This window comes from Acanthochromis polyacanthus, chromosome 11 (genome assembly GCF_021347895.1).
Source record: "Acanthochromis polyacanthus isolate Apoly-LR-REF ecotype Palm Island chromosome 11, KAUST_Apoly_ChrSc, whole genome shotgun sequence".
NCBI lineage: Eukaryota > Metazoa > Chordata > Actinopteri > Pomacentridae > Acanthochromis > Acanthochromis polyacanthus.
Window position 1 is genome coordinate 34,094,291 of NC_067123.1, and position 26,505 is coordinate 34,120,795.

Below are 26,505 nucleotides of genomic sequence, written 5' to 3' on the forward strand. Positions count from 1 at the left end.
CCCACAGTGTTATGTGAAGCAGTGCGCTCATTTGTAATGCATCAGAATCACAGACTTCAATGAGATACACTATATTCTGTGAACAAAGAGAAACCTAATATATATACTTTATCTGATGTGACAAGCGAACACAGCTCATCTCGAATGCACAAAGACTATAAATGCACATCCTGGCTTTTATTTACTAAGAGGTATTATTTGCAAAATGTATTAAAGTATTTGAAGAATCCTTGAGCACAGGTTAGTGAAAGATGCATTAATTGCATATTAACGTGCAAGTTTTATGTTAGGAGCTTGTTGTCATTATGGAGGCAATGCTAGTGATCTTTTAAAATTTTATGTATTAAAATCGGAAGTCTTATTCAAGATCAAGTCCTGTTTTTTTTTTTTTTTGAGAGAGAGAGAGAGAGACACGTGATACAAACACATTATAAATATAGACAGAACAGAAACAGAAAACCAGAACAGAAATTCACAACGGTGTACAATTTACATACCCACTATGGTTAGTGGACAGCATATGTAAAATACTGTTCTTGAAGCTCAGATAATTTTTGAAAAATATGAGCTCTCATTTTAACTTTTATGAACATAGCATTTAAAATAAAGAAATAAAAATCTGAGTTGTATGAACATGCAACACAGAGTTAAAATTTTCTGTAAGCTGGCATCATAGTTTCTGCATTTAGATGCCAGCTAAGAGCAGATTCATACCAAAATGTGCATCAATCATGTCAATCCACAGTGCAAAATGGATTATGTTCACCATAAAGGCTGTAAAGTAGTGCATTGCTTGGTCTTTTTGGCCTATTTCTTTCTATTGGCCTGAATCCACACCATGTGTTTTGCAAGTTTCTTTCACTTTGCACATAGAAAGAGCATAAAGACCGCAATAGGAAGCTGTAGAGGTGGCGATGACATTAACCAAGCACATGACTTTGACCCAGGAGGCTCAAGTTCAACTGTCATGTGCTACCATTCGTTTTTTGTATTATTTTTTTCAGTTTGTTGCATTTTCTATCGCTGTTTTCAGTCATTATCAGTCTGTTTACTTCAGGGTAGGCTACAAAACTACTTAGTATCTAAAACTACATGGGTAGGTTTAAAAAAAAGCTTCTGGTTTAAGTTAAGACATGCCAACCACAAGCCTGAAAAGTCCCAACACAAGCAAAAAAAAAAAAACTGAAGCATCTCACAACTTTACAGCTTTTTGGGAGGGAAAATATTTGCGACAACATTATTTGAGTTAATACATTTTGTGAACCACTATAGCTGTTTTACATTATAGTCTGAGACTGGGTCATGTTTATTTACATATTTGCATGTGCTTAATGTATTTTTAAATGTAAATCTTTTTCTACAAAGTAAACAATAACATGACTAAGTAAAAAGCAGCAATTAGAAATACTCAAAGTGCTAAAAAAAAAAAAACTGTTGTGGAGTACATTTATCCATCCAAAAAGACTAGTTCAGTCTTAGTTCTATCAGTTTAACGTCTCTGAAATTCAGAAGGCAGTACCCAAGTGTCCCCTTTAGGAATCATTCCTCACAGTTTTACCTATAGTTGTAACAAAGATGTGTTCTGTAGCTGTAGATGGAAATGCTCTCTGGTTCTAGAAATCCTTGAAATATTTAAGAGCAGTGAAAGAGCAGGCGTGTCATCCTGGGACACCGAGGTAAAAAGCAAACTTTACTTTATCCAAGAAGTCCTTAATAGCAAACAGTTTTGGCAATTCACTCACGCTTAGCCAACTTAAGATAACCTGTGAATCTTAAAGCTGCATCATTGCTCAATTTTACCACATTCAGTCCAGCCACCTTAGCCCTCCTTATCATATAGATTTACTAGAGATAGCCCATAAAATCCTATATCACTTTTCAAACTGTTATCATACTGCAGTTGAAATAGGAGTCTTTTAATGGGACGTATTAAACGGCTAATTGAAGTGTAATGTGCTCAGGTTTTATTTCCATTGTAAGTGATAGTGACATGTGAGAGCATAAACCCACAGACCATTAAATAGGCTCAATGAATTAATTTTAATGCCAGCACATGTGTGTGTGTTTCTAAATGGTTAAATCTTTGGAGGACAAACACTTCTCGTCTGTGCATATTTAACCAGAGTGCGTATGCGCTGCCCTGAGTCGACGTGTGTTTTGCCTGTGTGCTTTTGTTCACGCGTGTGCTTCTTTGCGTGAGTCTGCTTGTGTTTAAAAGCAGCACTGTCCCAGAGCCAGTGGCTGCCTCCCCCTCATCAACCTGCTAATCACTGTGATTAGTGACTCATTTCATCATTACAGGTTTCATACCACACACTGCTCATTCCGTACACAACCGTTACCGGAGAGAACTACACACACACACACACACACACAAAGGCCTGGCTGTTGATCACACACTCCTCCACCTTCACCCCTGCAGTCTGCCATCCATCACTGTGCCACTTGGGAAAGAGCGAGAGGCAGAAAGGAAAGAGGGAAAGACTGGAAAGGGGAGAACGACTAAAAGAGAGAGACAAAGGAAGGAGTGACCACGTCTGTCTGTCTTTCTACCTTGGGCTGGGCCTCTCTTAATCCCCACTGTGCACACTCACACACACACACACACTCACACGCAAACGGAGCGAGATATGTGAAACCAGAAAGCCTAAAAGGTAACCACTTCCTTGAGGGGCAGCTTGGGTGTATGAGTGTATATGTGGCGAGGTGCACCAGAAGCTACACAAAGCTGCATGAGGTCGAGTACGTGTGCAAAGGTTCAGCAGACTTGCAGACTCACACAAACATGCAGATGCACACAGACACACATCGTAAAGTACTATAAATGGCAAAATCAAACTGTGAAAATGTAGCCTGATGGCAGATTTCATTTCTGGGTATTATTAAAGTGAGCTGCTATTTTCTAGTAGGACTCAGGACATCATTTACATTGACTTTCCAAAACAGAGGATTAGAGGATACACATTTTAACAGAAAAATCTAATTAAAAGACTAATTATAAAAAGGCATAAACATGTATATTTAGAAAATGATCTGATTAGCTGCATTTAAAGTGACAGAGTGGATCTTAATACTGAAAGAGAAATGTCTGAGCAGACCAATATGGAGGCTTTAAAATTCCTAAATTATACTAAATCAAACAAACAGTTAGCATATAAAACTACATGCTTAAAGTACATTTAGCGGTACATTCTGTTATAATGTAATGAAGCTTTTCAAGTTGTTTTCAAAGTTGTGATTCGATTTTAATGCGGTGCAGAAAAATTACATCGTAATGAAAAACAAAGCTTTCAGTTATTAAAAATAAGAGGCTGAGTAATGATAACAATGTGTACAGCATTCCAGTTCATTTATGTATTTTATTTGTTTTCATTTAGGGAATTTAAACCATCCAGACAAACACATGTGCGTCTGACCACTGGCTGCTGATGAGTAAAAGCTTAAAGTCAACTGATATGGTGGACTTATTAAAATAAACTGTTGTTTATTAACATATCCAGCAGGTAAACATTATCATCTATTTGGAGTCTTGTTTTTAGCCATATGATGACATATTTTTGCCTGTTTTGATTCCTACCACTCCTCATGGAAATATGTGTCTTTTTAGCAGCTGAATGTTCCACTCTCAACACCAGCTAAATTTGTCCGTCTGCCATTTGATGCTGAGCAGGTAGAGTACAGCACGTGGAACTTTTCCACTGAAAGCAGATGCCATGAGAGTGGTAATGGTGAAGTAAAACAGTAAAATTGCAGGCCAGACAGCTAAACAATGAGCTGAAACTCAATATAAAGCCGTGTAAACTCGAGGGAAGCAGCAGATGGTGGCAATTTTCTATAGGTTCATCACTACAGACTACCCCGTTTACATTCTCTCGTTGCTTTCACATTGTCCTTTGAAAGCATTAATGTGAGGGTTGTTCTGTGTTAGTGGCAGTTTTGAGACACGCAAGTCTGAACAAGGGCAACAAATGATGTAAACTGCTACATATCTGTCTGAGCTTCAGTAACCGCTTTCATAACAAAACTTCTTGAGTCATGACAGACTCCAGAACTATTTGTCTACGTGATTGCGAGCATGTACACATTCTGTATGCATGTGTGCCTGTGTAGAGGCATCAGACTGTCTTTGCACATGTTTTCTTTGTTTCATGTCCACCATTTCCACCGCTCGTGTGGTGTGTCACAAGCCGAGCCAAAACACCTAGTTAGCTTTCTTTGATAGCTGCTCCTACATCTGTGTTTCGATGGCACCTTGTCCAGCCTCCCTCTGAATGATCCAGCCGGGCAAGACTGTACACTGAGCTGAATCCGCCCCTCGTGCCAAGAGACTGTCGAAATAATAATCCCACCCCGGGTCAGAGTACATTAACAGTCTTTTTTATGAGGTGGTGTACCCCCAGAGCCTTTCAGGGGGGCAAATCTTTAGAACAATGGTGACTGTTTCCTTTAGGCTCTGAAGCAAATAAATTCGGCCTGCAGAGACTTTTGAAGGGCACATGGCATTCACGGTGAGCTCCTGTAACTTCTCAGCAGCAGATAAGTTTTAAATTCTAACGCTCCGAATCCCCGCTGTGCATCTGCAGCCACCAAATATCCACACGTGAAATAAAAATAAAGGAAACATTATAGCCAAGTATTGAGAGGGGCTACTGTATGAATCGGGGTGGGAACAGGTGGGGAAGAAAGATACTGACACAAAAAAAAAGCCAAGTCTAGACTGTTGGGACGGGGCTATAGGGTTGTAGCGTACTAATCCTAACAGGACCTGCCTCGTCTGTCTTCAACCAGCAACACCTCGTAACGCTGAAGTGTATGTGTGCTTAACTGTGTGTAGGAGGAGGTGGGGACTGGTTTGCATCATGTTCCAAGTTTGAAAAAAAAAAAAACACAGTGGAGACATTTTCTGCAGAGTCTGCAGGCGGCTCTCCCCTTCACTAGCACAGTGTGTGCACGCATGTGCACGTGTGTTTGTGTGGGTTGTCAAAACCTCCCACCATATGGGCTGTTTTACCAGGTGACCCAGTGGACTGCATTACTGGGTGACAGAGATGCACGACGAAGGCTCATCCATCTCCACATCTGCAGTGAAGACAGAGGGGGGGGGGGGGGTCACTAGAGATGGATAAGATGCAAATTGGTGTGAAGCTTGTGTGCAGAGCTTTTTCTTTTTTTCTTTTACCAGAGGAGCAAAGCATGTGACAACATCTGCTATGCAAGTCCATTTTCCACATGTGGCGCCACGCTCAACTACTAAAAATGTAAATTTGTTTTTTGGATAAAAGGCACCATGATTTATGGTGTATTTTAATCACTGATTTAAGTTGGTATTTTTACATGCTTTCAGTTGTGGTACAACTCATTTAACAAGTTCTTTTATTTTTCTACTTCTTGAAATGAGCATTAATTTCACTGCAGGGGAAAAAAACAACAACAACACGTACAGTGACACACAAACAGACCCAACAGCAGTTCTCCTTCCTCTTAGCTACTCTCCCACGCTTACCTTTTACTCCTACACAGTGACTGCACTGTAAACATGTCAGCTGACGTTTTTATCAACAGCAATAATAAGGGGAAATAATGATATGATCTCAGCTGTTGTTTTAAAACAATGATGATTTTGTGAACGGTTTATTTTTCTAAATCTTGACTGTTTTAGCTGTTAATTTACTAATTTTGTTTGTCAGCTGTTCATATTTTTTCATGCAGCTTTGTTTTCATCTGTTTTGAGCCTGAAAAAGAGGTGACTGGGAGCAGCGTTCGCGCTTCTCAGTTGCTAGGCGGCGTCGCGAACCATCAGCTCAATGATTCCTACTTGTAAATACATAGAAAGCATGCGCAGATGATCCTCTAACCTTCCAAATTGATCTGTATCATTGCCTCCTCTTTTTTCTACAGCAACTTCAAAGCATGCCCCGAGTTTAAGGCCTCGTAACGCCAAACAAAAAGTCCAGAAAGCAGCCCCGTCGGCAAACAAACTGAGAAAGAGAAGACAAGGAGGAGGAGGAGGAGAGAGGTGAGGGCTGTGGGAGCTGAGTGGGGTAAAGAGAACGGGGGCATGTTTACCTCTGTTCTCTTGGGGCGCTGCTTTAGGGTTTAGGGGAGCTTCACTGGGGGAAAAAGGGGGTGGATCATTCTAAAAGAGATGGGGGAGTTTGGGGAACACTTTAGGAGGGGGTAGAGGGGCAAAAAAGATAGATATTTGGAGAAGGCGAAGGCTGTGTAGTCCTCCACTGCCCTCTTCTAGCTAGACTTTGTTTAAAATCATCAGAAGGTCGAATAAAATAACCCAGACAATTACACTCTTTTACACATTTTTTAAGATATTCACACTTATGTGGTGGGACTGTGCAAGAAAAGTTGGCAGTGGAGTCAAGTAATAAATAGTTAGCAGTCATAAATAAAGGACTGGTCAAATCTTCAACCTCTGGCTGCTCATTCCTTGTATCATTTCCAACAGATAAGTCCTGATAAGTCCGCAGTGGCTGATTTGTAGTAGGATCACAATCGTGTGATCGTCAGCAGGCAGCTGATGCAGTGTTCAATTGTTGTCATAGTTACAGCGATGCCGTGACGCTATCTCGCAATGATACAGGAATCTTTTAAATTTCATGGCTCCAGACTGTAGGCTGCATCACTGCCAAAATCTAATCAATTGGTCCTTGTGTCACTTCTGACCTTCCCTGAAAATTTCATCTAAATCTGTTAATCTGTTTTTGAGTAATGTTGCAGACAGACAGACGGACAAACAAACACTGATCGTCACATAGCTCCGCCTCCTTGGCAGAGTAAAAATAGAAGAAAAATGGAAAGAGAGCAGAATTAACTTCTCTCAGTGTGATATTAATCTATTTAGATGAAAACGCAATTAAGAATCCAGTCCTAAAATAGTGCTTTTCATCAAGCGAGGGCTGTTGTTCATTTTCTGCATTTCATCTTATTAGATGATGCGAGCATTTCACACTGGCTCTAAAACAATCGTGTAGAAAAGGAATGATTCATGAACAAATCGTGGTAAACAAGTTTGTCAGCTGGTTCATTTTGCTCCTTAACCCGGCCCACTTCTCCGATAACCCTCCTCACACTCCCTGCAACTCATCAAAACTGTCTCTCTCACAGACACACGCAAACACATGCATGTAGACACACACATGCAAACACATGCAGACACACACATGCACACACACCAAAGGCCAGTGCCAACAAAGAGAGGGGGCAGCAGAGGAGCGAGAGAGGCAAAGAAAGGGAGAAGAAGGAAAATGCACGCTTGACTAATCCTTGTATTCAGAGTCGGTAGTCCCTTCCCCTCCCTCCCTTCCAACCACGTGAGAGAAAGAGAGGGAGAGAGAGAGAGAGAGAGAGAGAGAGAGAATTGGCACACTCTAACCTTGACATTTTAGCATCATGGGGGCGATGAATGAAAATGACCACAATACACTTGGGAAAGGGGAGGGGGTGGAAGTGTGGAGGAAGGATGGGAGGAGAAGATCATACGGGGCGAGCGAGGTTTAAATGGTGAAGGAGCAGAGAGAGAAAGATCTGCTTATCTATATATCTATCTATTGATTGATACAGAAGCCAAAGTGTGTGCTTGTGTACAGTCTTGTGTTTGTGTGTCGCTGTGTGTGTCCAAACTCAGCAGCGGCGGCAGAGAAGGAATGGGATCTCTGCTCTAAACAGCCTGCCGGTTATTTAAAGGCCTTGGGGCCTGTGCTAGATTGATGTTGTTTTCTTTCAATCAAGGAGCCGTGTGGGACGCGCTCATGCTGCAGACTACCCGCATAAACACTCTTTGCTGCTCTTGCAGGGAGGAATACAGGCCGAGACGCTGTGTCTGCATCTGCCTGTCTCTGTCTCCGCAGCCCTTTCTCCTTCCTCCATGCGTCTCTGTCCATCTTTGAGAGATTGATGGGCAACTTTTTATAAACTTACAATAACCTTCATGCAACGAACATTTTTCTCAGGGGCGCACACACACAAACGCACACAGCTAGAAACTATGAGAAGTTTGTCTAAAGGAAGAAATCCTTCTCCAGTCTAGACTGTGTCCTTAAGGCTTGTATACAGTGGAATAAAAAAAAAGGGAGGTTATGAAATGTCTCGAGGTCTGTCAGAAAAAGGCCTTTTAATTTTCCCACCACAGAGTCCACCGATGCATTGTGAATTACATCTTTAATTTCCCCTGGCTGTCCCAAGTATTCCGAATCTAAGACAAATTGTACATATCCAGCCTTCAAGGCAAGGAAGAAGCACAACATTCTCCTCAGTTTTTCCCATGAGTGAAAGATTCATGCTTGCACTTTTAAAATAAAAGTAATCAATACACTACACATCACACAAACACACACACAAATGCTGCAACTCAGCCACTCTTCGCTCAGATATTTTAGACCAAAAGATACCAAAGAGACACGGGAGGCAAAGCATTGAAGATTGTTGAGTGGAGCTTTCTCTGAATGGTGCTCTGACTCACTGCTGTTCAGGAGGCAAACAATTTCAACCCCTGTGGGTTCAAGTGTCAGACCTGAATTTCAACAGGTGTATTTGCACAGAACATCTTTATATAGAACAGTAAACCTTTAAATAAGCATTTTTCAATGCTACGTTTTATCCACTGCATTTGAATTTTTTCATGTCTGCAAGTGGCAACTACATTCGGCCTTCAAAAAAACTTTGATGTAGAACTGCATTAATCTTCTCTTTTCGTTTCTTCTAATATGTATCTGGATTGGATTTTTTTTAGCTTGTTCTCTGAAGGGAAAATACATTGCTAAATGTTTTCCTGAGAGCAGTCTCGGCTTATAAACATCAGGTGCGGCTGTTGGCACTTGTTGGCCCTACTTCACTGCTGTAAAGACTCTATCCCTCTTTACAGATTTAAATTTTATGGCTTCGACAGCTCACAGCAAATATTATGTAAGCTCAAACTTCCTTCCAGAAACTCTCTTCAAAACCCTGTGGCGGCAATAACACAGATAAAATCCATATTTTTCTGTTGTCCCTGGTTTATAATGTCACTGTCCAAGGAAAAGTGAAGGGTGAAGTGTTAAAAAATGTATTTACACTTTGAGAAAACATCGTCATCACTTGTTTTCGAGAGACATGTTTTATCATAGGACAGTAACAGCAGTGTAGTCTCTGCTATTTTCATTAGACATCCCAGGATTTACCCTGTATAGAGGAATTGTTATTGCCCACTAAAGAGATTTTATCCAGCGCCAAAATGATGCAAGCTGAGAGGAAAAAAATAGAATGGACTTTGCTAAATAAGGTTATATTTACTCAGATATGGACATTTTTGGTTTAAGAATGCAGAAAAACAACAACAAAATTTATAGATTTCTGTAAAAAAGAGCCAATTATGCTTCCTGTCATGGGTAGCGACCTCCTAAATGCCCATTTTGAACCAGGAAAAACACTGCAGCCATGAAAATGTGCAACAACCTAAATGTGTTTCAGTGTGTGGGATACTGCAATGAAACTTCAGAAGATGCTACTTAGATCCTTGGTCCAAAAACAGCCAAACAAGACATCCTCGACAAAAAAGACCTGTTGCACAGCTCGATTGAATATATGCTCAAAATTTCAATTAGTAGTCTCTATGTATACCGTATGTAGAATGATTTTTCTTTTTCACTTTAACCCTCGTGTCATCCTGCAGTTCAAAATGGACCCGTTTAAAAGTTTGAAAATGTGGGAAAAAAACATATTTTCACAGTGAAACTTCTGATGTCCACATTTTCAACATTTTTGAGAAATCTTTGAGCATTTTTTGGTGCAAAAAAAGAAGTGTTAAAAATGTTTCTTAAGAACATTCACACAAAAAAAATCAACCAAAATCCAGCGAATTTCACTGGATTTTGGTTGATTTTTTTTGTGAATGTTCTTAAAGAAAATATTAGAAGATTTACTGATATATATGTAATGATTTTAGATATTTTTAGGATTTTTTTGAAGATTTTTACTCATTTTTTGAAAATATTAACAAGACTTTTCTTGCCAAATTTGGGGATCTTTAAAAAAAAAAACTTTTAAGGAATTATTGGAATTTTCTTCCTGAAGGATTTGTAAATGTTCAGAAATTTGGGAAATTTTTTTGCTGAATTTTTGGATTTTTGTCAGAACAAGGAAACAATATTTTTTGGTGCCGATAAATGAGGACGACAGGAGGGTTAATAAATGCTGATTTTCATTACAGTAATAGAAGCCAGTTGTTTCAGACCAATTTCTAGCACTTCACCATGCCCGTTCCACCTCCCAGCAGCTGCAGACTAACACAGGTGATGCATGTAGTGACTGTCTGCTGTATATATATTACGATTAAACTGCTCTGTGGTCGGGGACACAGACTAACACGCACGCCCAAAGGTTTCTGCTATAGTGTGAGAGGTGGTGGTTTACTGCTGAGGACATGGGTATTCCATTATTCCCACCATCTTTTGCATCTCCATGGCAACTGCAGCAACACACTCATGCACGCACGCACGCACGCACGCACGCACGCACGCACGCACTGAGAGTGGTCTCTAAAGAGCATAAAAGAAGGTGAGTATAAATCAGTTTACTTGTGAGTTCTCTCTGTACTTGACTGCACTGCTGAGTCTCACCATTGTGATTTCCAACCAATTAGGCGGCCACAGTGCAGAGGCCAAATGAGACCTGTTACTATTATCTAACAACTTACCTTTTTATAAACCCGCATGTTATAGCTGCGGCCGGTTGAAATTCAGAGGAAATTATTACAGTCGAGAGAAAGAAAAATAACTGGATGGAATGGCTCAGGTGGAAAAAAAAAAGGGGGCTGGTGCACATTAGCAGACACACACAGCCACACACCCCTTCATCACAGCAGTGGCCTCTGTGCCTTTTTCTTTCTCATCGACCACAGCTATTGATGTAGTGAATGTTGGAAGGCTGAGTCAATAAACAAGAGGAAAAGCTTTTTGAGGAGAGACTGACTGAAAGGAAGAGCGTGTCCACATGCAGGCCAGTCTCTCCGTGCATTCGTGTATCTCTGCGCTTGCATTTCCTGCACATTTCTCTCCCCTCCTCTCGCTCTGGAGCGACTTCGTCCGAGCGCCGTCTCTTTCTTCCTGCACTCACATCTCCTGTCGTCCCTTTGGACTCACAGAGCTGACTCGTTAATGTTTAATGCTCACTCAGGAAGCAGACACGCTCAGTGAGGCTCACACACACACACACACACGCACACAAACTCCTCCTACATCCCCCTAGCGACGCCATCCTCATTACCAGCCTGAGATTTGACCTTTCACCCCTCGACCAGATGGCTGATGTTTTCATTCTGGAGGGAGAAGAAATGAACCAGGAGTGGCTCCACATTGCACAGCGTCACAAGAAGGAAAGGAGGACAAGTGTTAGAGGATGATGGGGGTGTTTATCCATCACCAGGGGGATCGGAGTGAGCTACAGCTGAATCAGACATGCATACTGTACATTTATATTCTGGGATGGAAGGAGCCCAAACTAATAAAGCTACTTTATGACCTGTATTTGCACCCATGAGGAAAAAACAGTTCCCTCATTAAAAAATGTTCTATGATCCTATTTGGGAGTAAATCCTGCTTGGATTCGGACTAAAATCCCATCGTGGAAGCATCCTCGCGCTCTCTCGTTTCTTCTACTCGCCTAAAGACTTTGCTGACTCCAGGAACTGTGACAAAGTCCAGATCAGGCTGAAGGTCTTCGCCACTTTGCACATCAAAAGATTCCACAAATCACACAGTCCGGACGAGAGGTTGCGTTCACGCAAGACTGAAAGTAAGCACGCGGCATGTGTGAGAGGTGGCATTGTTAGAAAAAAAATGCACGTGTGAGCGTGTGCGTGTGCATTTTGTGCGTGTGTTGTGAGAAAGATCGAGACAATGAGTGAAAGAAGGCCTGTGTACGTGCCCGAACGCATGTTGGCGTGTAGCTACTGGTATGACAATGGCACCCTCAGGTGGTGGCAGGTCCATGATGGGGTTATCTGCATATTTTAGAGTGTGTGTCTGTGTGTGTGTGTGTGTGTGTGTGTGTGTGTGTGTGTGTGTGTGTGTGTGTGTGTGTGTGTGTCATCAGATCAATTTGTAAGAGTCACTATCATACACAAGCCCTAAATCAGAGAAGAAAATAAAGTCATCACCTACCATCAGTCGCTACTTGTAAGCTGGAGGCTTTACACATTTTAAAAGAATAAAATCTGATTAAATATGTGTTTAAGATATCCTAAGTTTAAGTAGAATTGCTGGCCATGAGTTAATTTAATTCCTTTGACGTAGCATTTCAAAGCAGGGGAGATTCGATAGCGAAGGCTCTTGAATCTAAAAGCAGTCAAGGCTTCACACTGGGTCACAAGTTCTCAGATGTATTCAGGGCCAGACCCATTTTTTGATGCAATATTGAAAGTATAGGCCCAGAAAAATAGACTGTAACCTCATCTTTGTTAACAAGTATATTTCTGTGATGTTTTTAAATAGAGAAAGCAGGAGCTACCTTTCTGACTTGAGCATCAAAAGTGAGGTGTTAGTGAAGTACTTCCAGCTTTAAATGACTTAGCATTGATAGAAAGATTAATAATATGGATTAGCTGGATGGAGCCTGGAAACCCAGATAAAATGATTTGAGCTTTACTGGAACTTCAGTGACTAAATTCAACATAAGAGGCTGACATTCCAAATAAAGTTGTTTTTCTCCTGGTCATTATTACAACAGCTCAATAACTATAGACAGCAACTGTGATAAAAACATTTGAAATTGATAGATATCTCTGCTCAGCCCTTTGTGCAACCTCTACCTGATATTGTCCAAGAACAACCAATATCAAGTACTTTTCATTGTAGAAACACAGCACCTTGGAGACAAGAATACACCTTCACTCAGTGTGTTACGTGTTAATATAATAAGGGAAAACCTACCTCTTCACAGTCTTCGATTCGTATAAATGTCGTTGACTCTCCTTCATTTTTTAATCATCCTGTGGAAAAACGGAAGTCCTCCTTTGAAGGCGCAGTGGAAAACATCCTCAAGGCAACATACAGCTGAAATAGCAGGTTTGCTCTCAGTGTCAGCTTCGTCCTCGCCAGTAATATAGACTCGACTTTTTTTTTGTTTGGGGGGGGTCGGAATACTCGGTATTTTTTTTCGAAAGTACAATGTCTAGTTTTCTCTATTTTCTTCTCCCTTAATACTCAAAAATGTCCTTATCCTCGTTGTTTGTTGGTTAGCAGCTAACTTTTACTTGCACACTTGGACCAGAACTCCTAATTTACTCCTGAGTCGACGTCATCACGCAGACACAACCAGCTAACCAATCAGAGCGTCTTTCTTATTTGCAGCTAATGTAGCTTCACATTTATTTATTTCAAAACACAGGCATGTTCAATTAATTCATTTGATTTGAGCTTTAAAATACATATATTTGATCGGGATTGACTTTCTTTTAAATTTTACCACCTCTTTTTTTATCTTATTTGTATACACTACCCACAATGCTTTGCAATATTGTTAACCTGATATAAAAGCATACTGAATCAAATTGTGTTGGATGACGCCACAGTTGATGGAGGGAGCATATGCAGGTTAACCCTCATCCTGTGGGTCAAACTTGACCTGATTTAAAAGTTTGAGAATGTGGGGAAAAAATATACATTTTCACAGTGAAACTTCTGGTGTCCACATTTTCAGAATTTTTGGGAAATCTTTGAACATTTTTTGGTGGAAAAAAGAAATGTTAAAAATGTTTCTTAAGAATATTCACACACAAAAAATAACCAAAATCCAATGAATTTTGCTGGTTGATTCTATTGTGAATGTTCTTAAGAGAAGATTAGAAGTTTTACTCATGTATATGTAATCACTTTAGATAATTTTAGGATTTTTTGGAAGATTGTACTATCCATCCATCCATTCTCTATACACAGCTTTATCCTCACTAGGGTCGTGCAGGGTGCTGCAGTCTATCCCAGCTGACTCGGGCGAAGGCAGGGGACACCCTGGACAGGTCACCAGTCTGTCACAGGCCTACATATACAGACAAACAATCACACTCACATTTACACCTACGGGCAATTTAGAGTAACCAATTAACCTCAGCATATTTTTGGACTGTGGGAGGAAGCCGGAGTGCCCGGAGAAAACCCACGCATGCACAGGGAGAACATGCAAACTCCATGCAGAAAGATCTCAGGCCCAGGCCGGGATTTGAACCGGGGATCTTCTTGCTGCAAGGCAAAACCACTACCACTACTACTACTGTGCAGCCCTGAAGATTGTACTAATTTTTTAAAAATATTTACAAGAATTTTCTTGTCAAATTTGGGGGATTTTTTAAAATAAAACTTTTAAGGGAATCTTTTAAAGAATTATTTGAATTTTCTCTCTGAAGGTTTTGCAAATTTTCAGAAATTTGGGGAATTTTTTTCCTGAATTTTTGGATTTTTTTTCAGACAAGGAAACAATATTTTTTGGTGCCCGTAAATGAGGACAACGGGAGGGTTAAAGGTCTCCAGGCTGCTGAGCTTCTGCCAACAACCCTGCATGTGTTGCTTCTCTTTCTAGATCCTTCATGGATTCTCATAATCCTTTTCTACCTTTTTCCTCCTTTTCCTCCTCCTTTCTGTTCTTACACAGACATATATATGCTCCCAAAGAAGTATGCTGCAGGAAAAAAAGACAGTGACAGAGAGATTAATTTTGCAACTTGCACTGCGCCTGCTTTTCATTTTGGCCACTGAGACTCAGGACATGACTCAGTGAAAGAAAGGCTGCAGCTCTGCTCAGGTTGAAGCACAACCGTGATGTCTGTTCAATATGACCTGAATTTTGAGTCCTGTATGTGTGTGTGTGTGTGTGTGTGTGTGTGTGTGTGTGTGTGTGTGTGTGTCTTCCTTTCTCTTTAATCACAGAGTGAGTGGAGCAGAACAGCACACAGGGTTGAATCAGAGGCCTTTCTGCTGGTCTGGCTGGCTTTAGGCTGGCACTGCCGCCGTCTAAATACCCTCCTGTAACCAGCTCCGGATGTTTTTCTGTCTCCACACAGAGAATGGATTGGAGCGAGTATCTCTTCATCTCACTGTAATCGTCTCCTCTCACATTACCGTCAGAGGACCACCTAAATTCAGACATATTTAGCTGGATTAAAACCACACACTGCTGTCTGTCGGCCTCCTCATTACACCGAATGTTTTCAGGAAGAGTTTCCATCTGAATGCAATGATTCACAGAGCCTTCCTCGTTTATTTTACCTTCCTTACTGTCTTTTTCTTCCTCTTCCTCATTCTTTCGTTCTTTCTACCCTTCACTTATCATTTGTTCTTTGCTCTACTTCTTTCTTTTTCTTCATATTTCCATTTTTTTTTCCACATTTGGCTTTATTTCAGTGTTAGTTATTTGATCTTAACTTACTTACTTACTAGTACTAACTAGTAGTACTAAATTGTGTATTTTACCGAAATGTGAACTAAAAAAAATCACTCCTGTTCTAATTGTTGGGCTTTCTCCTGTTTCAAAGTTGCTAGCTCTGTCTCTCTTTAGATTATTTCCTCAACTGGTCCTGACTTATTTCTCACATTTTTTCTTTTTTATGTATCTATTCAGGGTGTTACATGAGTCGACAAATTTAGGATGACAGTAGGAAAAAAACATGCTTCGTAATAGTTGTGTCAGCAGTCTGCACGTCTAAGAAAGTGTCTTCATCTGAGCTACGTGTCTTATGTGAGTGTCTGCTGGCCTCTGCTGGTCAAACGTGGTACTACTCCATTAGAAGATACAAAATATTTCTGACTCTCGCTCAGGTGACCATAGTTCCACTTTGCTGCACGCAAAATGCATACATGTATATCCTCAAACATATGTGAAGTCATGGCGTATATGGAAAACGTAAGAGAACAGAATGACAACAAATACGAGGTGTGTTTGCAGAAAGTTATATTGTTGTAAAAGTCTGTGTGTTTTGTAAGTTTGCACTCATTTGCTGCAGCTCATCTTATCCATTCCTCTCTTTCCACTTGTTTCTTTTCTTCTGTATAGACTTTTTAAGACGGTGCAAATGCATGCAGTCTTAGGCACACCTGTGCACTAATCATGGTGTCTAATCAGCATCTTGATATGGCACACCTGTGAGGTGGGATGGATTATCTCAGCAAAGGAGAAGTGCTCACTATCACAGATTATCACAGATTTGTGAACAATATTTGAGAGAAATGGTGATATTGTGTATGTGGAAAAAGTTTTAGATCTTTGAGTTCATCTCATAAAAAATGGGAGCAAAAAAAAAGTGTTGTTTATATTTTTGTTGAGTGTATTATCCATGCATCTGTGCAGGTATGACACCTGAACTTTCTACTTATAAAATACTTTCTAAAAGTTAGGAAGTCTTTAATAAACAGATTTAGAGCATCTATTGCTTATAAAAGAGCACCAAAGTCAGAAGAATGATTGCCCAGGATTCTTTGTTGAAAGAAAATGAAAACACACAATAATAAAGTTAAAATTTGAATAATATTTTTTTAGGCTGACAGAGACTTAGGTAAACATCAGTGAGGGATGTATCCCTTATCAAAGAAACAAAACTTAACTAGATATGGAATTGACAAATTCAGGTGAAAATGTGAGGCTTTCTTAAATTTATATTAATCAGACTTTATGCTTCTATTAATTAAAGATTTGAAGAAAGAAAAGGAACCTCAACTACAAGAAATCATGAGTGTTAAAAAGAAGAAATATGCTGAAAAAACAGGAGGAGAAACTCCAGAGATATGGATGAAAGACGAAGCACTTAGTCCATTTGAAGGCTTTTAATGTTTGCAAACCAATGTGCTTTGGTCTTTTTTATTATGATTTATTGACTGTATACTAAATTACAAAACTAACTTCCCTCCCTTCTTAACAATATGCGTAAGTCGAGTTTAAAGGTTGTTTTTCTTCAAAATAATAAGATATAGAAACATATGGTTAGTCAAAATAGCAAAAAATGTGGACCCACTAAACTTGTATATCACTGTAGACAACACCTTGTCTTTAACCACAGTGAAACCAGTCTCAGAGAGTTTACCTGGATGTGTGCTGAGTTTCTAACCAGTCAACACATTCCTGGAATGAGTAAACCAGCAGCGTTTCAGCTACTGGTGGGCCGAGCAATCTGCAGCTGTTGTGTACAGGCCTCTTCAGGGTCCTGGGAATGTTGTAAAACAGGACAGCAGTCAGGAAAAGTCATTAACCCTGCAGGTGACGAGTGTCCTTCATCAGCTGGGTCTGACTCTGCTCAGAACTTTAGCAATTACAGGTATGTGGAGCCAAACTCTTATCTTCAGCACAATAAACAGCCGTTATGTAATATATTTTTACCTGGCAAGTGTCTGATAAGTTGAGTGGCCAATAAAAGATAGTAGATGACAACAGATAACATTAGATAATCAGCTGTTATGTTCGCGTCCTGCTTATATTTCCATGATCAGGCATTGAATAGAACTAGTCATCAGTAGTATTGTAACATGATGTACTTTCTGCTATTAAAAGTGTTGAAATGTGTCAGATTACTAATATCACCTACAGAGATAATAATAGCACATATTGTTCTCAGTGAAAATAAACAGTTTTCATGAAATATGGAGAGCTTCCACACAGCATCAGACTTCCTGTGTTTGATAACTCACAGATTTTGTTCCGCTAAAATGAAGTGTTCATCAGATTTATGCGGGGATTAGTGCAACGCTCAAGTCTAACGTTACACCATCCTTCATTGTAATAAACTGGGCTATCCGTCCTTTTAACTGTGGAGCCTTTGAAAACGTAGAGAAATGCGTCCTCTGGCGCGCTGGAGGTCCGGCGTGCGTGTTGCTGCCTTCACTGCTGTCGGAAATTTTACAACCACTCTGGAAGTCTCACTAATCATCAAAAGAGATTAAGCTATGGCTAAGATCGGGGTAGTCAGGTGCAATGGGGTATTAGGCTTTGTAAATTTTGTTGTATTTTTTTATTTCAGTTTTTTTTTTACTTGTGCTTCACTTTCAGATTTTTTTTAAATACATATATTTTGATTAGGATTATTGTTTTTGAGTTACTTGTACTTTATCAAAGTATCTTTATTTTTTTAAAAAAAAACTTTATTGCTACTTCTGCTCCACCACACTTCAGAGGCAAATATTGTACTGTGAATAATACTCTACTACATTTATTAGCTAACTTTAGTTTCTTTTTAGATTGAGAAATTTGTTGTATTTACTCAGTTTTGTACACTATAGTTTTCCTCTTCGGGGTTTTATATTTAGCTTCATCAAAAAACAAAGCTGTTGTCAGTTATTATTCAATATATATATATTTTAAAAGAAAACAGACAGTGATTATACGGGGACACCTTTCCCATGGTTATCGTGCTTTTACTTTTGGTACTTTAAGTATATTTGGACACTCATACTTATGTACTTTTACATCAGTGTGAACTGAAATGCAGGACCTTTTCTACATGGGGCTGTTGGTATTTTTATTGTAAGATCTGAGAATTTCCTCCATCTCTGGTTCTAAGAGAGGAAGAAACTTCAGCTGTCATTAAAATGTATTTTATTCACATTACTGAAATTAACTGAAATTATTTTTAGCTATAGAATATGTGTATAAACATTGTATTTTTCTTAAATTAAAAAAAATAGATAGATAGATAGATAGATAGATAGATAGATAGATAGATAATTAAATTCAAGAAAAATACAATAGCTAAATCAGGCCAGTTCTTAAGGGGGCATTTTGCCCAGTTTGATACTAGTATGGTATATTTTGATGCTCATACATTCAAACTTTTATTCAAGTATAAATTGAAATGCACAACTTTCACTTGAGACAGAGTATTTCTACACATTGTGGTTTCAATATTTTGTGTGAGATCTGTGTATTTCTTCCACCTCTAGTGAGATACGTAATACAAAATAGACACTGTTCTTCAGAGGAGTGTTTCACCACAGTGAGAAATTCGAAAGGAGCATTTATACTTCTTTTAGTTTTTCTATTTTTAAGATTTGAGTATTTTTTCTACTTGACTGAATGTTTTAAAAAAACGTTTTGTAAAAGTTGCATTATCTCGAGATTGCTGTTATTATTATTATTAGCCATACAGCATGTGCATAGATATTATTAGGATCAGTTTCTCATTGTGCACTGTCACTTTATCCAAGAGGAAACGTGCACAGTTTCCTAGCATTGTTATGATTTAATTTGTTCACTTAAGCACTACTTCTTACTTCCATGTCATACTGAAATACAATAAATACATATATTCAGAGAGTAAATAGATACTGGGTGGTCGTCTCACTCCTGTTTACTCTGTATTGCTCATGGTAGGCTTAGTCAGTGCTGACTGGCGACTGTCGGTCTGCATACTTCCAGGCATTGACTGAAGGAAGCCGTGGATTCCGAGCAGACTCTGAATGCACCGCAGGATCCCATTTTTTTCGGAGGGCTGATGTCATTTCAAAACTTAACTCACACTCCCAAGTGAAGGCGGCGAGTCTCTGAGCTCTTCTCCTCCGCTAAAGTCCTGCCTCATGTCTGACGGAGCTCGATAAGAAGAAAAAACTTCCAGGAGGCGAAACAAAGCGAAGACAAACAGCGACTTCTCTGCTTAGAGGCGAAGCAGGAGGATTTCCAGAGCAGCAGCGGGAGCAGAGAGAAGAAGAAGCCCCTGTTTCTGCGGGCAAAACGCGGCTCAACTTTTTTTTCTTTCTGCTTTTCTTACTTAAACTGCAGCCACAGAAAAATGAATCGAAGCTTTAATAAGTCGCAGCCTCTTCGAAACGTGGATTGTAACGCGGTGGAGGTGAAAAGCAAGGTGAGTGGAGTTTAAACTGCGATAAACGGGGGTTTAGGGGGAGAAAATAAACGTTCACATGGTCTACCAGGAGAAGAGCTGCTGGAGTTTGATCCCACAACACAGTCTGGAGCTCAGATTTACTCCAACAGAGATCTGAGGGTGAAGTTAAGCAGTTAATTTCTTATTTCTGAGTGCAGATTGTGCTGATTTGGCTCCTACATGACACTGGAGGGGGAAAAACTGGTTTGGGATAGTTTTTAAGTAACTGAGCTTTAATATTTCTCTTAATACGAAGGTTTCACCTGTTAAATGGCATGTTTTGGATACTTTAGTTGCATTCAGAGCCTGTTTGCTGCTACATAGTTGCTTGTTTCTAAATGTTTTGGTTTGACAGTGCTCAAATTGTCCACAAATTCTAGTGTTATGCAATAAAACCCCTATTTTCTGAAACATTTCACATTAATTTAGTCAAACAAAGCAGATCTACTTATGCTGTATGGTATTTGTTTAATTTTACTGAAGAAAAGTTTGTTTTTTGCTTGTTTGAGACTGTTTTTGCAGCACTTTGAGGGCAAATCCAAACACTTAAACCGCCATCTAACTTTAAAATCTAACTGTGCCAAAGCTGCTCAGTTGTTTCCCAGCATTTTTCATGAACTGATTTAACTAATCAGCCCTTCAGAGTGTCTGTGCACAAACATTAAATGCCAAATGAGCTCCTCCTTCGCCCTTGGTGCCAGTGAGATGGGCAAGTGTTGCAAGAGGTGACTCATTCGGTCCACAGGTCTTTTCCCTTTTAAGCCCAGTTTAAGTGAGCTGCTGGGGCTAAAAAAAACAAGCAAACCCAGGTGTGGAGGTTGAAGCATCTATTCCAGGACACACATGATGCAGAGGAAGCTTCAAAGGGGGCTTGGATTGATTCATGTTTGCTCCACACAGAGAGGAGGGGTCGCTTTGTAGCTGCCAGAGGTTGTTTGTTTGTTTGTTTGTTTGTGGGTGGGGCGGCGTGGCCAGGTTTTTAACCAGCGTCATCGCATCACTGCAGAGCTGAGTCACTGTCACACACGACGTCACATGTTTCCCCTTTTAGATCAGATGCTGCTCATCGCTGCCAGTGACGTCACGTTCGAGTGTTTTGTGATTTTTTTTTTTTTTTTTCCTCCCTCCTCTGGTTTTGTTGTGCGTCCAAACGACCCCACAGTGTGATCACAAATATGTAAGAGAAGAGGCTGATGGTTTGGAGAGAAGACAAGCAGTCCAACTTCATTTAGTTTCACCTCACTGACGCAAGATGACAGTTAAGGACATTTGAATAGCTGTAAAGATGATTATCTGCCAAGTAGCTCAACCATGTTTGAGCCATGGACGTGGGCATAGGTCTCATTTACAGGCACCAAAAAATATTGTTTCCTGGTCTGAAAAAAAAATCCAAAAATTCAGCAAAAAATTCCTCAAATTTCTGAAAATTTGCAAAACTTTCAGGAAGAAAAATCCAATAATTCCTTAAGTTTCCCTTGAAAGTTTTATTTTTTAAAAATCCCCCAAATTTGGAATGAAAATTCATGTAAATATTTTTAAAAATGAGTAAAAATCATCCAAAATAATCCAAAAAATATCTAAAGTAATTACATATATGTCAGTAAAACTTCTAAGATTTTCTTTAAGAACATTCACAAAAAAATCAACTGAATTTTGGTTGATTTTTTTTTTTTTTTTTAAGAAACATTTTTAACATTTATGGCAGTGTTTTTAAGTCTTGCATCATTTTTAGTTGACTTTCTGTTCCTTTTGCTTTTCTTTGGGGAATTGTGGCGAGTGCTGTTTGCATCTCTTTAAACTAAAGATGTGAAATGAAGTGGGATCAGTTAGATTAATAACAAGTTGTTTAAACAGAAATTAACATGACCAGTAGTTGCAGTCCTACTACACTCTTAAAATCAGTCCTTAAAGGCTGATCCATGCTCCAAAAATGTGCAGAAATGCCTCTTTTGTAAAGAAAACTGCAGAAATGCAGAGTGGTGATGAAGGTAGATTCTTAGAAATGACGCTGCATAGTGTGTGATCAATGCTCTGTGCCTGGTTCTCACTGGTTCCCGTTTGGTTTTCTCAAGGGAAACTGTCCCTCTGATAAGCTTATCAGGGATAACACTGGAGGTGTCTGGCTGCCTGTCGTGGATCCTCGGCCAGGAGCTGGTTTCACTCACTTCAAGCTCTTATCAAAGACAGAGAGTGTCGGGATGTGGGAGCTGGGGGAGGTTTCCTTCTTTTTACCTTTTATTTCGACTCATTCAGCTTTTCAGATACTTTTTATTTACTTTCTTCATCCTCATGCCCCAGTTTGATACTTTGCAGATCAGATTGCACTCATAGATTTCCAGAGTACTGAGTAAGAAACCAGCCAGTGTGGGTTAAAGTCACTAGTCAGTTCTCTTCCATTTTCTCCAGCGTGTCAGTTAAAAGGCTCCAAACGTGTTTCAACCTGTTGGACATCACTTTGCCTCGATATGCTAGGAGGACAAGTGATGTCACGTTAGTAGTGATGTATTCTTAGGTTGGAGTTTTTAGTATTGAGGCCTGTGATTAATCGCTCCTTGTTCAGACTTGCTTCAGCCCGAGGGCCCGAGTTCCGCTTGTGAAACAGATTGTTCAGACTGATGGTGACGTGTGGTGCCAAGAGAACATTCAGAGTCGACGGCATGAGGGAGCCGACCGATATGCAGAAGTATAATTACGATTTATCAGGTCAAATGTAGCATGTTGAAGTCTTGCAGAGTTAATACAGTTCATTCATGTCGTGGTTCACTTTCCAGAATGTCAGCAACACCTATTGAACGCCGACGAACCTGTTTGTCGGCTTTCTAATGTAGGTTGAGTTTATTCGCTGGAATCCGCGCTGGGTGGCAGGTTTACGAAACGCAGCTTCACCAGTGTGAGTTGAGTGAATCTGGCAGCGAGTTCCACCCGCCTGGCATCCCCCTGGTCTCCCAACACGCCCCCTCTTAAATTCATATGTCATCTTCTAATTACAGAGCAGCCTAATGTATCCCCCGCTCTTCTTCTTCTTTCGCTTCCACTCAGTGGTACTGCCTGCTAACTATTGTCAAGCAGTTTCCTCTCCCTCCTTTCTCATTCCTCTCCTCCTCCTGCTGTCTTGTCATTCCCCCCTGTTCTTCTGCTGTCAACTTCCCTCCGCTGTGAGTGAAGATATACAAAAACCAACAGAACGCTAGTTACAAATTACCACTGTGATTCACCCTCCGTGGCTGCGCAGTTTGGTGTGCTGTTGGTTTTGTTCAGGCTTGTGATGAGCAACAGTCATGACCCCACTGTGACCCTCAGCCACGTTCTCATTGGTGTTCGGTGACCTTAGAGCCGGCAAAGCTGAGGCACAATTGTTCAAATCTGTGCTCTTGTAGGCATAAACCAGTGGGTGGGAGGTGTGGCCGCCTGCTGCTCGTCATTTCATATTTGCAGAGAATTTAATCATCTGCGTGTATTCTTGTTTTTACGGCTTCCCATTTCCTGCTGTTTCCCAGGAGGTGTGCTGCTGAAATTTGTTTATGCAGCGATACGATCTTGACGTGCAGCATGACACAAAGCAACAGAGGGAAATGATTCAGCAACAGCGGAGAGCAGCTCAGATCCAGATCATCTGATTATCGTGTAGTTTGTGAAGGACACACTGACACATGTTAAGTGAGTAGGTGATTCTAGTCAGTTACACTTTTGTCGTAGTCAACAAATAGGTCTCATGGTCCGCCAGGCTTCTTAATCTGTGTCCGCCGTGGAAAAATCTGGTGTTTTACACAGAACTGACTCTAAATAGGAATAAAGTGGATCAAACTGATCCACACAATATTCAAGTGAATCCTGGACATTATTGCTCTTGCACATTCCCCAGGAGGGAAGTAAAGGGGAGAAGTAAGGGTGATGGGAAACAATAATTTTAGTACATGCAAACTAAAATATACTAAAGCTGCATGTCCACTAGATCCAATATTTGCCGGATGTAAACGCGCCCCATCTGAAAATCGCACCATGGTGGGCGGTCAGGTATGCGGTCACATGACTGAGAGTCCAGGCAGATGCAGACCAACATCAGGACTTCTTTTCCCAAAATCTGGATGAGAAGCCACTGCCAGCTATTTTTCTATCATTTAATCTATCAACTGTCTTCTGATAACGCAGTCACTCTGAACAAATTCTGGTAAATATTGATAAATTCCTGACACAGCTGTTTTTTTCATCTGTGTGGTAAGTTGTCAGACGCCATCCACAGTCTATACCATCAGGATTTTAGCAGTGTAGAGCAGCAGCTTAGATGGAGCTATTGATTAGCATGTAGGCCTTGATAAGTCACTGTTTCACACTTGTTCTGTTGTCTGACAACAGAAACAGAAAAAATATGTGAATAAAACCAGCTTTATTGGGAAATCAGCTGTGTCATAGTATAGCATGCATCATGTATGAGCACAGAGAGCAGGAGAGAAGCAAACGGATGTAGAAGTATCACTGTGGGATAACCTCTGTTTTCTCTTCAATAGTCATGCTTACTTTGTGCTAAAATGGTTTGCCCCCCGTGTACAAACCACTGTTTAGTTTTGGAATACTTTGAATACTCCCATTCTTTTGCAGTCTTGGGAAACTTTTACACTGAACTTAGCTGGACTTTGTTTTCATTGCCATAATCTTAAACTTTGGCACTGATTGCGACTCACCAATAACTAAAATAAAAATCAACAAAATAATTACTTGGTGACACTGAGGCTAGGCATTTGTTGAGATGACAAGGAATTTAACAATTGGCGTGGTTAAAAGTATTGATGACGACTCATTTTAGTGTTGATGTCAGTAATTATGTTGACAACTTGATGCAGCTCTTAAAAAGGATATGTTCCCACTCACTTGGGACTGTGTAAAGCAATGGTTCTCAACCCTGTTCCTCAGGACCCACGGTCCTGCATGTTTTAGATGCTTCCCTGCCTCAACACACCTGACTCAAATGATCAGCTCGTTCATCAGACTTCTGCAGAGGCTTGATGACGAGCTGATCATTTGAATCAGGTGTGTTGGAGCAGTAAAACATCTAAAACATGCAGGACAGTGGGTCCTGAGGAACAGGGTTGAGAACCACCGGTGTAAAGTGACGTCAATCGGATGTTTTCTTACGGGCGTTTTGCCCAGGTTGCGGTTGCTCGAGGCCTCACTTCTTTACAGTATGTGACTCATCCTAGCCCTAGAAATGAGGAAAAAGGTGGAGCGTAAAGATAGGTCATAGATTGTCCTAATGGATAATTAGCAAAAGAGATCAAAATGTGTTTTTGTGGCAGGCTGTAAGCAAGTTTATTTCAGCTGTGGAGTTGGGCATTTTAACATGGGAGTCTGTGGGGATTGACTCACTTTTAGAGGCGACCTCAAGTGGTCATTTGAAGAACTGCAGGTCTTGGCACTTTCACGTTGCATCATTTTTTCACCTTGTAGGTTGCTGCTCGTTACATTCAAGGCTAGCATGTTTATCATCTTACTTTAGCATATAATTTGGAAACAGTACAATAGTGAGCTTGATTTATTTTTTGTACAATTACACAATGAAGACCTGTAATGGATCTGCTTCTCACCCTGTTTTCCATCTTTGTGCTAATTTAAGCTCACCTGCTGCTGGCTATAACTTCAGCACAGTTACAGTTCAGACATATGAGACTTACCAGCCTTCTCATGTAACTCTTAGCAAAAATTAAATAAGCTTACTTGTACTTAAATGTCTTAACTCTTCCTGTAATTATGTTGCATTTGCTGTGTGAAAAGTAGCCCAGCTTTTTCCTAAAAGATGTTTCATGCTGTTGTGTAAAGCAGATGTTAGGAAAACGATATGACTTTGCTTGTGTTGAACCTGGTTTTTGCAAAGAATCCTGGCTAATTTAGTTTGTTTATTGCTTAGAAACCGTTCTCTCAGCTCCAAATTTTACACTAGGTCACGACCACACTCTCAGCTGACTTCCACCCTGTTGATTTTATGTGTGCCACTCACCTTCCCATTTCCTCTTCCTGTTTGCTTGTTGTACTGACCGTTGCTTTGATGTCCTCTTATCTTTTGTGTTTTTTTTCCTCTCTTCAGTATGGGGCAGAGTTCCGCCGGTTCTCGGTGGATCGGGTCAAGCCCGGCAAGTTTGAGGAGTTCTACAAACTCATCCTGCACATTCACCGCATCGCCAACATGGAGGTGATGATCGGTTACGCTGACGTCCACGGTGACCTGCTGCCGATTAACAACGACGACAACTTCTGCAAGGCGGTGTCGACGGCTCACCCGCTGCTCAGGATCTTCATACAGAGACAAGGTGAGCTGGATTTTAACTGCAGGACATACTAAAGTAATCAAGTTTTCTCAGTCTATTGAAGCTCATTTGACTGTATTTTTCTCCAAATTTGGAGTCCTAAAGAGTAGATCTTAGTAGTTTAAACAAACAACCGATATCCTGCAACTGGTAAACCTTTAAAACGATCATCTATTGCATTAACTGCATCTCGGGCTGCAGTCATTGTGCTGACTCGGATCAAGTTTCCCCCCACAAAATATTTCCTCATCCAATTATGTCGAGGCTTTTTCTGTTTACTTCATGTGAGGCTTTCTGTGTGTGTCTGTATATGTGTTTTCTGCGTTTCCTGCCCTCTTATTGGCTGGATCAGTCTCAGTCTTTGTCTGT

General features: G+C 40.3%; 1 protein-coding gene across 1 annotated transcript in view; it reads left to right on the forward strand.

Moving 5' to 3' along the window:
• The first annotated feature begins 19,438 nt into the window (after positions 1–19,438).
• Positions 19,439–26,505, forward strand: part of pard6gb (par-6 family cell polarity regulator gamma b) — a 38,069-nt gene continuing 31,002 nt past the window's right edge. The window contains exons 1-2 of the mRNA XM_022210255.2: positions 19,439–19,819; positions 25,917–26,139. Coding sequence (XP_022065947.1) covers positions 19,748–19,819; positions 25,917–26,139 — 295 coding nt within the window. The 5' untranslated portion in view covers positions 19,439–19,747. The remainder of the gene's footprint in view (positions 19,820–25,916; positions 26,140–26,505) is intronic.